The sequence below is a fragment of the Macadamia integrifolia genome, chromosome 13 (genome assembly GCF_013358625.1).
Source record: "Macadamia integrifolia cultivar HAES 741 chromosome 13, SCU_Mint_v3, whole genome shotgun sequence".
NCBI classification, from domain to species: Eukaryota; Viridiplantae; Streptophyta; class Magnoliopsida; order Proteales; family Proteaceae; genus Macadamia; species Macadamia integrifolia.
This window is the reverse complement of record NC_056569.1, coordinates 19482959-19498347: the sequence shown is the minus strand read 5'-3', so window position 1 is coordinate 19498347 and position 15389 is coordinate 19482959. Positions and strand designations below refer to the sequence as shown.

At 39.1% G+C, this 15389-nt stretch overlaps 1 protein-coding gene across 1 annotated transcript; it reads left to right on the top strand.

The window, feature by feature from the left end:
- The first annotated feature begins 1544 nt into the window (after positions 1-1544).
- LOC122059369 (probable pectate lyase 5) lies at positions 1545-4086 on the top strand. The gene is made up of 2 exons (XM_042622105.1): positions 1545-2354; positions 3322-4086. Exons 1-2 carry the CDS (start codon positions 1614-1616, stop codon positions 4042-4044), a joined length of 1464 nt encoding a protein of 487 aa, XP_042478039.1. The 5' UTR covers positions 1545-1613; the 3' UTR covers positions 4045-4086.
- Positions 4087-15389: the final 11303 nt, after the last annotated feature.

The following is a 15389-nucleotide window of genomic DNA, read 5'->3' as shown; positions in this document are numbered from 1 at the left end:
GATTGCTAGAATGTCTGACTATACCAGTGGGACAATCCAAATCATTTCCACACCTTCATGTCACCTACAATTTAGTGTCACTTGTGGATTCCAGGGTTCATCTTACCTTTCATGTGTCCCAGTTGAAAAGGCAAATTGGGGAGCTTCATCAAGTTCAAGGGGATTTCCCAACGGTGCAAGAAGATGAAACCTTACATCCTTTTCCCAATACCATACTAGATTGTCGCATCCACAAGAGGAAGACTCAAATTTTAATCCAATGGCGTGGAATGTCCCCAGCCAAGGCAGCTTGGGAAGATTGAGAACTCATGCGAGTTCAATTTCCTGAACTTGGCCTTGAGGACAAGTCCAAACCCAAGGAAGGAGGAGTTGTTACATGCCACTGCAGCATGGGAGGTTATGCATGAGTTATGGGTTATGAGGTCTCTTGCATGTAGGTAGGAAGTTGTTATTTTATGTGAGTTGTGGTAGTAGCGGTAGTTGTTATTTTATGTGAGTGGTTGTTATTTTATGTAGTAAACCAAATTGTGATCATGGATCATGAGAGGTTATTTGTAATGGGTTGGAAGGATTATGGTAGGAGAAGTTATAGGGAGAGGAAGTGGGGTGTAACCATGTGCTTTCTTTCGCTGTTAAATACCTGATTAGAACATGGAGAACGTAGCTTGGAAAATTAATTCAATTCCGCTCGCAAGAGTAGGGAGGTATTGGCTTCCTCGATAGAGCCAACTGCCTAATTTCTTTGTCTCTTACAACCTTGTTTGGATCATTTCGATCCTAACGACATAGGGAAGAAGGTGTCTTCCACGTATATACCAGTCGGGTTCACAAGTGGCTCGGTATTTGATATTTATCTACTTTTGCGGCTCCTTCATTTTGAAGTGATTAATAGTTTCATCGGATAAGAATAATAAGCTTTCAAGTTTCATCGAATCTCAGGCAATTCTTTACTTTTATGAATGAATGGACAAAGATTTTTTTTTTTTCTAAATGAAAAATGAACAGAGATTTAAAGTAGGGAAAGTAGACGTAAACGTAGATAAATATTTCGACAAAGAGCCTGAATCATAAGACAAGCCTATAAGCCCTTCTTTTCTTCTTTCCCTTTATCCTCTCTCACACACAATAAATAAAACACCTTAAGAATACCAGAATAACTAGCAAGCAAGACAGTTTCTTTCCCTTTTACCCTCCCTTTAGGATGATTAGCATGCACGACAGGAATGTAACTACCATGAGAGATCCTCAAAGAGAGAGCAAGCGAGAGAGAGAGAGAGAGAGAGAGATTCTCTTCTCTTCTCCACTATCATGGCGTCTCCATCACCACCAGGCCTTTCTCTTGCTTCCTGCTAAAGTAAACAGAAACCCAAAATCCTGAACAGAAAGTGACAGATTATTTATGGTATATTAATCAATAAGAACTTCTGATTCTCCAAACATTAAAGACTTAAACAAAGATATTGATATGTGTACACACTTCGTATATATCTTAGCTTCCCTAATTAACTATGCATCTCAAGTCATGCATTGAACAAGAAGGAAACGAGAGAGCTTTAAACAGAAGCGAAGAAAACCCTAAAAAGCAATGAACCCTCTTCACCACCACATTCAAGATGCTATGCATTCTCTTGATCATTTGTCTCTTAAGCTTTCTTTCTTCTCTTACCAATGCAACTCTCAACCTTACTCTTCTTCCTCATGAACACCCAAACCCCGAAGCAGTCGTTCAAGAGGTGCAATGGAGCCTTATGGAGTACTCCCTCTCAACAAGGAAACTTATGGATTTCCAAGAGACCGATCAGACTCTGGTTAAGTGCCTGACTGGAAACCCGGTCGACGACTGCTGGCGGTGCAACCCTAATTGGGCATCCAATAGGCAGAATTTGGCTGATTGTGGCATTGGTTTTGGCCGGGATGCGCTCGGAGGCAAGGGCGGTCCGGCCTATATTGTCACTGACTCCTCCGACGCCGTGAATAAGCCGGGCACATTACGTTATGGCGTCTCCTTAAACCAGCCCTTATGGATCATCTTCTCCGGGGACATGACTATAAGGCTGAAAGAGAAGCTGATGATGACTAGCTTCAAGACCATCGACGGCCGTGGCGCCAACGTCCACATTGTTGGCGCCGGTTGTCTAATTCTAGATCAGGTTAGCAATGTGATCATCCACAATGTCCATATCCATGACTGCCTCCCTTCCAAATCAGACGGCGATGGTATCACCATCACGGGTTCAAGAAGGATTTGGGTCGACCATTGTACTCTCTCCCGTTGCACCGATGGCCTCATCGATATTACACTAGGCTCCACCGGCATCACTGTATCAAACAACTATTTCTCCCACCACGACAAGGTGATATATGTTGGATTTTTTCATATTTGTGCAATTTGTGATTATTCAAACTTTTCAAAGCATTCTTCATTAAAGGGAGAGGGTTCCTTGGAAGGCAAAGTGGCCCCTGCATCAACCTGGCCCCCAATGGAAGCATGCCCAGAAGCATTATCAGGGCGGGTGGGAACTGTCACTTTACCCCCTATGTTTCCGGTTATAGGGGTCACGCTGCCTTTGAGGTTTCTTTTTCCCTTCATTAAGTTAATATTTAATGGAAATAGAACGTTGTCTAGTCATATGGATTTTGTGTCCAAACACAAAGGAGTGCATGAAATTACCATCCAAAACTCCTATGAAATCAAAAAATTCATCCATATTTATACCCTTGTGTGTGCTCTCAATGGCCCCACACTGGTGCAAGGGCTACACGACCATGCAGGGACCACAGAAATTGAAACACTAATAAGGAAAGGGTCCCTGGATGATGGTTCATATAATTGATATATGCCACAAATTTGACACATGATTTAATCCAAACTGGAAAATTCCTTTTCCATGCAACAGTTAGGATCACTAACTTATCATTCCACTTCGTGGGTTTTTTTTTTCTCCCCAAATTATTTTATGTCCTGAATTGGTTCTATTCTTATATGTGTTTGAAAACCCTATACTAGCATTTTTTTTTTAGGTGCGTCATTTTGAATTTTTATTTCCATTTCCTTATAAGAGAACATTGTAATTTTCTGAAAGACTTTGGATCCTTGAACCATTTTCAACGTTCATATCATCACATGATCCACCTATGAAATGCTAGGTTTAAGGTCGTGTACATGTTATATGTCACTCTATATATAGGCCTACAAAGTAGTAAGCATGATCCTTTACTAAACTACAGTACCTGAATTTTCGGTTTTGATTACCCAAGATCTGAACTCTGAAGTAGAAGAAACTATGATTTGATCTATATCTTAATTATTATTTCCAATAGGTGATGCTTTTAGGACACAGTGACGATTACGTCGCCGACTCAGGCATGCAAGTGACGGTGGCACTGAACCATTTTGGTGATGGCCTAGGGCAAAGGATGCCAAGGTGCAGGCATGGTTACTTCCACATTGTTAATAACGATTACAAGCAATGGGGGATATATGCAGTCGGCGGGAGCGCGAAACCGACGATAAACAGTCAGGGTAATCGATACATGGCGCCGGAGAACACGAATGCAAAAGAGGTGACGAGGAGATTGGACACCCAAGAGAATGAGTGGGTGAAGTGGGATTGGAGAACTGAGGGAGACATGTTGGTTAATGGAGCATTCTTTGTGCCTTCAGGGGATGGAGCTGGGGTTAAGTATGCATTAGCATCAAGTACTGAGCCCAGATCAGCTATGATGATTGACCAGTTAACCATGAATGCCGGTGTAATGGGTGTGGTCAAGGACAGTAATGGTGGGACTCTTCCAAATACCATTTGTGGTGGGCCTGGGTCTGTGACTGATCCGGGTACGGCAATGGGAAATGGTGCAGGGGCTGGGATGGGTATAGGGTCGGGTACTGGTATTGGAGTGGGCACAGGTCCGGATACGAGTGGAAATTGGGGACCATTTGTCGGCGGAGGATTGGTTTATGGGAGCAGTGCCCCATCACCACCCTCCATTTTCTTATCGTATCGACTTCTTATATTATGTGTTTTTTATTTTTATATTCCATAATCCTTTTGTATTTTTGGTATTAAGGAATAGGTTTCAAAGTCATTATATATGTGTTTAACAATGTAATTCATTAGTTGACTCAGATAGTTATGCCCAAAAAAAAAACATGGCAACTTATCATAAGACGCAACTGTAATTCACCCAAAAAAAAGTTGATTTAAAAGACAGTTCTCTCACCGCAAACCTCGTCATGACAAATATGGAAAAATAGTAATACTTTCCCTTCTTCCCTCAATAGAGCAAACACCGTCATGCTGCAAATCAATATGAGGAACACAAGAGAGCAACTTCTCTTCCTTCTTTTTGTTAGAACTCCCTATGGGTTTGAGTTTGAAACCTTATTGAGGAAACCACACAGGAAAAACAAGAACACGAATCTAATAAAATTATGGAGGATCGATTTGCACCTTTCACTTAGTATGCTGAAGATGATTGATGTTGGTCACTCCCACTTTCGCTCTCTTGGCTTGGCTTGGCTATGGATCTTATACAGCCCATAAACCTCCTTGGTTCTCTCACTTTAGTGGTAAAGTGGAGAAGAGTGAATAATGGTTGTAGGGACCCAAAACCTAGTATTTATAATACTGTCATGCACTCAAAACCCTAAACCACAATGGATTGAACCAGCATATCCCTAAGCTTAAGAGTGGACCGAACCGGTTCATGCAATTTGACTCTCACCCATTTAATTAACCCGAATAATTAATTTAGCCCATAAATTCAACAATCTCCCACTTGGGCTATATTAATTATAAGGATGTCTTTTAAATTGGTGTGGCCATAAAATCTTATTACATTAACCACTCTTACTATGATTCAGTTGAAAAACCACTCACATCGAATAACAGCAGAAGATACACCTTAATATACGGCATACAACTTTCTGTTATTACAAACATAAGTAAGTTTCTTAACACGAATCTATGTGGGATACCATCATAGAAATATTGACATATCCTCAAATTACACTGTTGTCATTCTATGTAGGTCCTTAACTGAGATATTAACCTTCACTGTGGCAAATCGTCTTTGATTTGTGGTTAATATCTAACTGTGGCCTTTCACCTATAAACTGTGGCAAATATTGCCTATGAACTGTGACAAATACTGTCTTAAAATGTGGCAAACATTACCTTTTAAACTGTGGTAAAATATTGCCTATAACTAAGACAATTACTGCCTATAAAAACATTCTCAAATGAAATCATAAACCAAATATCTCAAGAAATAACTGTACATAATGTAAATGCTAAAACTTAACCATAATTCATCAAACTGTGCCCCAAAACATACGGGCTAAGGTTCAAAACATTAACAAATACTAAACAAAACCAGAGCTCCCACTAATCAAGCCTTTCAAATAACTGTATGTAAAGAAATCCTAACTAGATGGGATCAAATTTTACTTGCTTTCAATTACTGGTGATCATTCTACCTCACCCTTTCTTGGTATCATCTTGCTTATCAGCCCCAGAATTCTTCCTCTTCTCTAACCATTTCTTGAAAATAAAACAGTCCTTCTTCACATGTCCTTTCTTATGGCACCAGAAACACTCTACGTTGTTGGTATTCTCTTCATCCTGAGCCTTTTGAGATGTGTCAAGTTCTTGAGAGCTATTAGTCCTGTCATATGGCTTGACGCTTCCTCTGTTGGAAAAATTTTTGTTCCTTCTGCTTGATCCACCAGAAGATCCCTTGTGAAAAGTTGCATGTGCACTCTCAAACCTAGTTTGTTTCAATTTTTCTTCCTCTTGAGTGCAAATGGAAATGAGTCATTTAGGCTCCAATCATCCTTCAGTGCAATGTAGGTTGATTAGATAACCTTATACTGACTAGGGAGGGTATTCAGTGCAATGTGTACAATATATTCTTCATCGATCTGTATTCCAAGATCCTTAAGTTTACCAGCATCAGTAGCTACACCAAAAATGTATTCTCTAACACTCCCACATCCATCATACCTTATATTCATTAGCCTGGTCATCAATGTGGTTTTCTCAGCTTTCTTGTTGTGTTGAAATCTAGCTTTAATAGCATCCAGGAATTCTTTTGCAGTGTCTTTGATCTCTATGTTCCCACGTATAATTTCAGGAACTGCCCTTTTTAAAATTAGTATGCAATTTCTGTTTGCTTTAGTCCATTTCTTAAACTTGGTCCTTTCAGCACTTCTGCTCTAGTCTGTGAGAGACTCAGGTTTAGGCTCCCTAAGTGCCAAGTCTAAGTCAAGAAGACCTAAATGCAATTCTAATTCCTCCACCCACTTTTGATAGTTGTTACCAGTGAGTATTGAGATGGAAGATACATAACTTGAGGGAATGACCATCTTACTACAACAGTAACAACAACACAATACATGCAAAATATCATAATATAAATCATAATATAAAAACATGTAATACCATCAATATATTTTAAATAAGAGTTACAACTAAAAATGTATCCCTATCCTTTGGGACAGGAATTAGCTGATGCTCTTATATTCTTTTTTTAACTGTGAAAACAACACCAACTTCGGAATTCAATCACCTTTGGGCAAAAGAACTCCAAATTCAATGTCCCTTTTCTGAAATGTGGATGATTATCCTCAAACCTTGATGACATAACATTTGGGAAAGTATCACCTTTACTGTTGGGGAAGATACAATCGAACTGAATGTACCACTTTGGTGGGTTTCACTCAGTTCTATCATATTTTTTCCATTGGAGATGTATATCTTTATGTTCAAAACATACATATAAATATGTCACTAGGACAACAATAACCATACAAGAGTCACAACCGTAACTACATTCCTATCCTTTGGGCTAAGAATGCACTGGTCCTTTTGTAAATTCATATTTACTGTGAAAAGAACAATAACTTTTGAAATTCCCTCACATTTGGGCTTAGAAACCTCTAGGTTACTGTCATTTTCTTAACTTTGGTGACATCACCTTTGGGCAAATGTCACCTACATTGCTACCCTGTGGAAAATCATGAAATAATAAGATGTACCACTTTGGTGGATTCCACCTCATCCTTTCATGGTTTCCTAAAGATTGCTTTGCAGCTAAGAATGAGCGAAAGCTTACACCCTTTTCCATATTAACATATCTCAATTTAAAAATTTTTCTCAATTTCATGGTAACCAATAACATATATATTTTTCAAAGCATTGATTTATGCCTTTTTGTTTCAATGATTGAAACTAAATATAACATAAAATTTCAAATAAACATGTCATATTAAAAATTAGATCATTAAATGTGGCCCGAAACAAGGAATCCAACGCAAAAAACAGATTTCAATTTGGCCTTAAAACGAACCTTTAAATGAAATTTAAAGTAGTTTAAATAAAAACCCAAAATGAACAGAAACCAAACAAGTCTTCTTTTTTTTGGAAATTTTTTTTCTCTCCTCCTGTAGCCGGTTTCTGGCGACGCGGGCCGGTGCGTCCAGAGGTTTTCGGTGACTTGTGGCATACCGCCGCGACCGTCTTCTCGTGATCTACAGCTTTCGTGAAGAAAGTTTTTCCATACAGGATCTTTAAGTGATGGTAAAATTATGATTTTTATGATTTTCATGATTTTTAATCAAATCAGGTTTTAAGCAATAATCAAAATCCTCATGTACAAGAAAAATTCAATCGATTCTTATCCCATGTGGTCTGCTCTGATACCACTTGTTAGAACTCCCTATGGGTTTGAGTTTGAAACCCTATTGAGGAAACCACACAGGAAAAACAAGAACACGAATCTAATAAAATTATGGAGGATCGATTTGTACCTTTCACCTAGTATGCTGAAGATGATTGATGTTGGTCACTCCCACTTTCGCTATCTTGGCTTGGCTATGGATCTTCTACAGCCCCTTAAACCTCCTTGGTTCTCTCACTTTAGTGGTAAAGTGGGAAGAGTGAATAATGGCTGTAAGGACCCAAAACCTAGTATTTATAATACTGTCCTGCACTCAAAACCCTAAACCACAATGGGTTGAGCCAGCATATCCCTAAGCTTGAGAGTGGACCAAACCGGTTCATGCAATTTGACTCTCACCCATTTAATCAACCCGAATAATTAATTTAGCCCATAAATCCAACACTTTTCTCTCCTCTTTCAACCAGAAAAAAAGTCAAATCAAGAAATCTCACAATAATTCTTCATCTCACGGATATGGAATCGAAAATGGATCATACTACTTGAACCTCTCTCTCTTCCTTCTTTATATGAAAAAAAAAAAAAACTAAGTTGGCTTTAGTAAGAGACGTGAGAAGGAGTGGATAAATCAGTCTCACTATTTTTTTTTTCTTTTTGGTACCAATAGAAATTTATTGAAAACACACTCCACTAGGGAGGCAAATATTATAAAGATCATAAAACAAAGCTAAGGAAACAAAAGGAGATGGATAATGATCCCAAACAACAGAACATCTGTGTGAAGAACCAAAAGAAGCAAAACGGTTAACTACAGAGTTAGCTTGACGAAAAGCATGTTGAAACAACACAGCACTAAAGCTTTGGCTGAGCTGAAGACAATCCGCAATGATGTGAGAAATTCTCCAAGGGATGGAGTTGTTGTTGCCGTTGAGGATGTTGATCACTGATAAACAATCACTCTCAATTAGGATATGAGACAAATTCTTGGAGCGAGCAATTTGAAGTGCCATCCTAATGGCGAGTGCTTCAGAAATGTAGGCATAAGTAGTTCCCACAAAATTTGCAAACCCACAAATGAAATTGCCATTGTGATCTCTAAAAACTCCGCCTGAACCAGATAAACCAGGAGCACACAAAGCAGATCCATCCGTATTGATCTTGATAAAAGGATGAGAAGGTGGAACCCAAGCAATGTGCCGTAAGACCGATGAACTATTGTTCCTTCTCGCAGAAATATGCTCAAAAGCCAAAAGTTGACTTTTCTTAATGACAGCATCCGCATTTACAGAAGCTCGATTGTGAATCAATTCATTATAACTGAGCCATATCTGCCATAGGAGTTGTGCCATAAAGGCAAGCATTCTCTGTTTGCTATAGTGCAAGAACTTAAAGGAGAAAATATGCCCAATCCACTCACTAATAGTCAAGCCAAAAGGAGAGAAAGGAAAGGTGGAGACTGAGGACCAGGAGGTGAAGGAACAATTTATGAAAAGATGATCTCTGGTGAGGTTAGAATGATTGCAAAAGGGGCAAGAAGAGGGAAGGTTGAGACCCCAAGAGGAAAGGAGACCTCTATGTGGAAGACAGACCAAAAGGAGTTTCCAAAGAAAAACTCGGACTTTAGGGGCAGTAGGGAGATGCCAGATATGTTGCCAAATGGGACTGATGATAGAGGAAGAGGGGGGAGAGATAGACGATAAGCCAATGTAACGGTGAATGAACCATTTGTAGTACACTCCTATCTAATAGAATCAGATGTGTGTTGGAGGGAAGGAGGGATGGATAAAATAGCTAAAGCCATATCAGTCGGCCACCACTGAAAAATGATGCTGGAATCCCAAATGCAAGATGAGTAATTAATGAGTCCAGCCACAGAAGAAGGGGCTCTAGGAATAAGAGGAAAAGGAGCAGAAGAAGGTTGGAAGCCAGGGATCCAGTTATCTAGACAAGGATTGATTTTATAACCATCTCCAACTTGAAAAAAGAGACCTTTGAGGAGAAGACTATTAGCCTTGTGAATGGATTTCTAGCCCCAGGAAGCAGAAGGAGAGCAGGAGGAGTGAAGGAAATCCGTATTAGGAAAATATTTGGATTTCATGAGTGAACCCCAAAGAGATTGAGAAGGATTCAACAACTCCCAAGCTTTCTTAGAGAGAAGGGCAATGTTCATATTGTGGGAAAGCTTAAGGTTTAAAACCCCCAGATTTCTTAGATTTGCAGATGGATTCCCAATTGACAGTGTAAATGCTAGATTTTTCACCGCTGGACCAGAAGAAATTGCAGCTGAAGGAATCAAGTTGGTGATGCACAGATGAAGGAAGGAGGAAGTAGGACATAAGATATTGGGGGTAGGCAGAGAGGGTAGATTGGATAAGAACCAACTTCCCGGATGAACTAAGAAGCTTAGCTCTCCAACCCTTGAGTTTCCCATTAACACGATGAAGATGATCCGAGCAATGTGCTTTGGATAACCTACCATGTAGAAATGGGATTCCTAGATAGAAATCTTGAGTAGATGAAGGAAGAATGTGAAATCTATTAAACAGGGTTCGTTTAGTGGCTGAGGGAACATTCAGGCTGAAGTATGCTCGAGATTTATTGATATTAAGAAGTTGTTCTGAGAAAGAGCAAAATTTGGAAATGATAGAAGTGAAGACGGAAGATTCTTGTGGAGTAGCTCGACCAAAGAGAATAAGGTTATCTGCAAAGGCAAGGTGAGAAAGAGATTCACTATTCCGAGATAGTTTAATTCCCTGGAGAGAGTGATTATGAAGGGCAGTGGAAAGATGAGAAGAGAGGACCTCTGCATAGAGGATAAAAAGATAAGAGGAGAGAGGGTCCCCTGATGAAGGCCACGGGTAGGGGAAAAGAAAGGTAGAGGGGAACCATTGAGCAAAATAGCCAACTGAGTGGACTGAACACAAAACATAATCAAATTGACCCAACGAGGATTGAAACCAAAATTCAAATGAGCAGATTTGAGAAAAGGCCATTCAAGACAATCATAGGCTTTGCTGAAGTCAAGTTTGACTGACATAAATCCAAATTTGCCTTTCCATTTTTTTGCTATATGATGCATAATTTCGTGGGCAATGAGGACATTGTCCTGGATGTGTCATCCTTTGATGAAACCATTCTGATTAAAGGAAATGATTCTGTGGAGAATGGGTTTCAACCGGTTAACAAGGATTTTCGCTATGATTTTGTAGGAAAAGTTGCATAGGCCAATGGGACGAAATTCAGTCACTGAAGAAGGATTAGGAACTTTAGGGATAACAGATATGAAGGTTTGGTTTAAGGACATAGCAAATGTTCCATGAATAAAGAAATGTTGCACTGTAGCTATAACATTTGGTCCAACGGAGTCCCATACCTTGTGATAGAAAGCGCCGGAGTAACCATCTGGTCCAAGAGCTTTTGATGCAGGCATGTGCATGACCACTTTAGTGATTTCTTCAGTAGTAACTGGTTTCAGTAAAGAAACATTATCCTCATGTGATACTCTGTCTCGGATATGTATAAAGTAGTCTTCATCAGGAGTAGCACCTGAAGATGTATAAATGTCCTGAAAGTGAGTAGAAAAGGCTTGAGCAATATCTTTGCGCTTGGTGAGTACTAAACCATGATGATTGATTGATCGAATGAGATTCCTAGCTCATCTCGCGAGGGTAGTGATATGAAAATATTTAGTGATTGAATCACCAAATCGAGACCATTGCACACGGGCCTTCTGTTCCCAGAGAGCTTCCTGTTGCAGGATCAAACGCTTGAGAAGAGCTGAAAAATATTTTTCTTGAATACTCCAGACGTCATCTCTTCTTGAATCAGCAATGGAGTGATGCCTCTTGAGTTGCTTAGTGTGTGAATGCGTTCGGTAATATTACCCACCACATTTTTATTCCATCCTTTCAGAGAAATCTGAACAGATGATAGCTTGCACATGAGAACATGAGATGCAGATCCACAGTGAGTAGAATTTCAGACCGATTTCACAATATCCATGAAGGATGGTTCAAGCAACCATAGAGATTCAAATCTGAAAGGCCTATGTGAATAGGGGTTGCGGCGTTCCATTTGTAGAAAGAGTGCAGCATGGTCTGAAGATGTGAAAGGCTCATGCTGCACGATAGCATCAAGAAATAAAGAGCCAATCTGTTGAGCATAAAAAACGATCCAATCGCACATCTATTCTTTGAAATCCCAGTCTGCCATTCGAACATGTAAACGGTGAGCCCGTATAAGGTAATTCTAATAATCCAGTGAGATTGATGAAATCCAGAAACTGGATAGCTTGAGATGATTGAAAGGGTCGACCTCCGCGTTTCTCACTGGGAGAAATAAATGAATTCCAATCACCAGAAAGAAGCCATGGAAGATCAATGGTATGGAATAAATTAGACAGAGTGTACCATTGCATTGTTCTCGCATTAGGATTCGATCTCATATAAACGAGAGTGAGATACCAGGATGCAGAGGGCGTGGATAGAAGGGTATGTAAGCACCATTCTGACCGCCAAACCAATGAAACCTTGATAGAGGAGTTCCAAAAAAGAAGTAGCCCACCGGCATGGTTTGATGGAGGGGCTGAAATATAATTGTCAAATTGAAGTCTTCGGGAAAGTGCATGAAGATTAATAGTGTTAGCTTTTACTTCACATAGAAACATCAGACTTGGTTGATGAAGACGGACCACTGCCTTTAATTCACCCTGAACCGAGACACGACCAAGGCCACGGCAATTTAAAGAAAGAGATTTCATGGTACTATGAGATGGTCGAAACTAGAAAATGCTGTTGGATTTATGGGCTAAATTAATTATTCGGGTTGATTAAATGGGTGAGAGTCAAATTGCATGAACCGGTTCGGTCCACTCTCAAGCTTAGGGATATGCTGGCTCAACCCATTGTGGTTTAGGGTTTTGAGTGCAGGACAGTATTATAAATACTAGGTTTTGGGTCCCTACAGCCATTATTCACTCTTCCCCACTTTACCACTAAAGTGAGAGAACCAAGGAGGTTTAAGGGGCTGTAGAAGATCCATAGCCAAGCCAAGAGAGTGAAAGTGGGAGTGACCAACATCAATCATCTTCAGCATACTAGGTGAAAGGTACAAATCGATCCTCCATAATTTTATTAGATTCGTGTTCTTGTTTTTCCTGTGTGGTTTCCTCAATAGGGTTTCAAACTCAAACCCATAGGGAGTTCTAACAAGTGGTATCAGAGCAGACCACATGGGACAAGAATCGATTGAATTTTTCTTGTACATGAAGATTTTGATTATTACTTAAAACCTGATTTGATTAAAAATCATGAAAATCATAAAAATCGTAATTTTACCATCATTTAAAAATTCTGTATGGGAAAACTTTCTTCACGAAAGTTGTAGATCACGAGGAGACGGTCACGGCGGTATGCCGCAAGTCACCGGAAACCTCCGGACGTGCCGGAACGCGCCGCCGGAAACCGGCTGCAGGAGGAGAGAGAAAAAAAAAACTGATTCGGATGTCATTGCTCTCTCTCGGTAGAGGAAGAGGGTTTAGTTATAGGTTTTTTGTTTTTGTGGGTGATGATAGACCCAAACTTCGGTCTATCACACTTTTAAGTTATTATTTTCTTATAAAATGGAAATGGGCCACTTCTTAAAACGTAATGGGCTGTCCTTTAAAGTTTTAGAAAACAAAAGAAATGGCCCACTCTTTAAAATAAATAATGGGCTCAGCCCATGGATGTTTAGTTATTCAATAAAAGTTTTGTTTTACTGTTTTAAGTCTAATGGGTTAAAGGTCCACTGTTTGATCCTTAAAAAAAAAAATAAATAAATAAAATAAAATAAAATAAAAGGGTGAAAGAAAGGTTATCGGCTCCCACAGGGATTTGTTGGAGTCGGAGTCAAACTTCTACTACCAAACTCGATTTTAAGATGTTAAATAATGGGTTGAACTCATGATTGTTTGATATTAAGTTTAAAGCCCATGTAAATTAAATAATGGGCTGAACCCATGATTGTTTGACACTAGACCTAAAGCCCATGTCTTGCTTAAATGAGTTAAGTTGGGTAGGAGTTTTAAATCAAATCAAAATACATTTAATGATCTAATTTTTAATGATATGTTTATTTAAAATTGTATGTTGTATTTATTTTTAATCATTGAAACAAGAGAGTATAAATCAATGCTTTGAAAAATGTATATGTTATTGGTTACCATGAAATTGGGAAAGGTTTTTAAATTGAAATATGTTAATCTGGAAAATGGTGTAAGCTTCCGCTCATTCTTAGTTGCAAAGTAATTTTGCTTTATGAAACCATGAAATGATGAGGTGGAATCCACCAAAGTGGTACATCTTATTATTTCATGATTTTCCACAGGGTAGCAATGTAGGTGACATTTGCCCAAAGGTGATGTCACCAAAGTTAAGAAAATGACAGTAACCTAGAGGTTCCTAAGCCCAAAGGTGAGGGGATTTCAAAAGTTATTGTTCTTTTCACAGTAAATATGAATTTACAAGAGGACCAATGCATTCTTAGCCCAAAGGATAGGAATGTAGTTGCGGTTGTAACTCTTGTATAGTTATTGTTGTCCTAGTGACATATTTATATGTATGTTTTGAACATAAAGATATATATCTCCAATGGGAAAGATATGATAGAACTGAGTGAAACCCACCAAAGTGGTACATTCAATTCGATTGTATCTTCCCCAACAGTAAAGATGATACTTTCCCAAAGGTTATGTCATCAAGGTTTGAGGATAATTATCCACATTTCAGAAAGGGACATTAAATTTGGAGTTCTTTTGCCCAAAGGTGATTGAATTCTGAAGTTAGTGTTGTTTTCACAGTTAAAAGAAGAATATAAGAGCATCAGCTAATTCCTGTCCCAAAGGACAGGGATACATTTTTAGTTGTAACTCTTATTTAAAATATATTGATAGTATTACATGCTTTTATATTATGATTTATATTTTGATATTTGGCATGTATTGTGTTCTTGTTACTGCTGTAGTAAGATGGCCATTCCCTCAAGTTATGTGTCTTCCATCCCAATGCTCACTGGTAACAACTATCAAAAGTGGGTGGAAGAATTAGAATTGCATTTAGGTCTTCTTGACTTAGACTTGGCACTTAGGGAGCCTAAACCTGAGCCTCTCACAGACTCGAGCAGAAGTGCTGAAAGGACCAAGTTTAAGAAATGGACTGAAGCAAACAGAAAGTGCATACTGGTTTTAAAAAAGGCAGTTCCTGAAATTATACGTGGGAACATAGAGATCAAAGACACTGCAAAAGAATTCCTGGATGCTATTAAAGGTAGATTTCAACACAACAAGAAAGCTGAGAAAACCACATTGATGACCAGGCTAATGAATACAAGGTATGATGGATGTGGGAGTGTTAGAGAATACATTTTGGGTGTAGCTACTGATGCTGGTAAACTTAAGGATCTTGGAATACAGATCGATGAAGAATATATTGTACATATTGCACTGAATACCCTCCCTAGTCAGTATAAGGTTATCCAATCTACCTACATTGCACTGAAAGACGATTGGAGTCTAAATGAGCTAATTTCCATTTGCACTCAAGAGGAAGAAAAATTGAAACAAACTAGGTTTGAGAGTGCACATGCAACTTTCCACAAGGGATCTTCTGGTGGACCAAGCAGAAGGAACAAAAATTTTTCCAACAGAGGAAGCGCCAAGCCATATGACAGGA

Excerpts from the sequence above, each read along its gene's own strand:
- LOC122059369 (XM_042622105.1), top strand. The coding sequence starts at position 1,614 with ATGCTATGCATTCTCTTGATCATTTGTCTCTTAAGCTTTCTTTCTTCT. Across the intron at positions 2,355-3,321 it reads ATTTCTCCCACCACGACAAG|GTGATGCTTTTAGGACACAG; the intron begins GTGATATATGTT and ends TATTTCCAATAG.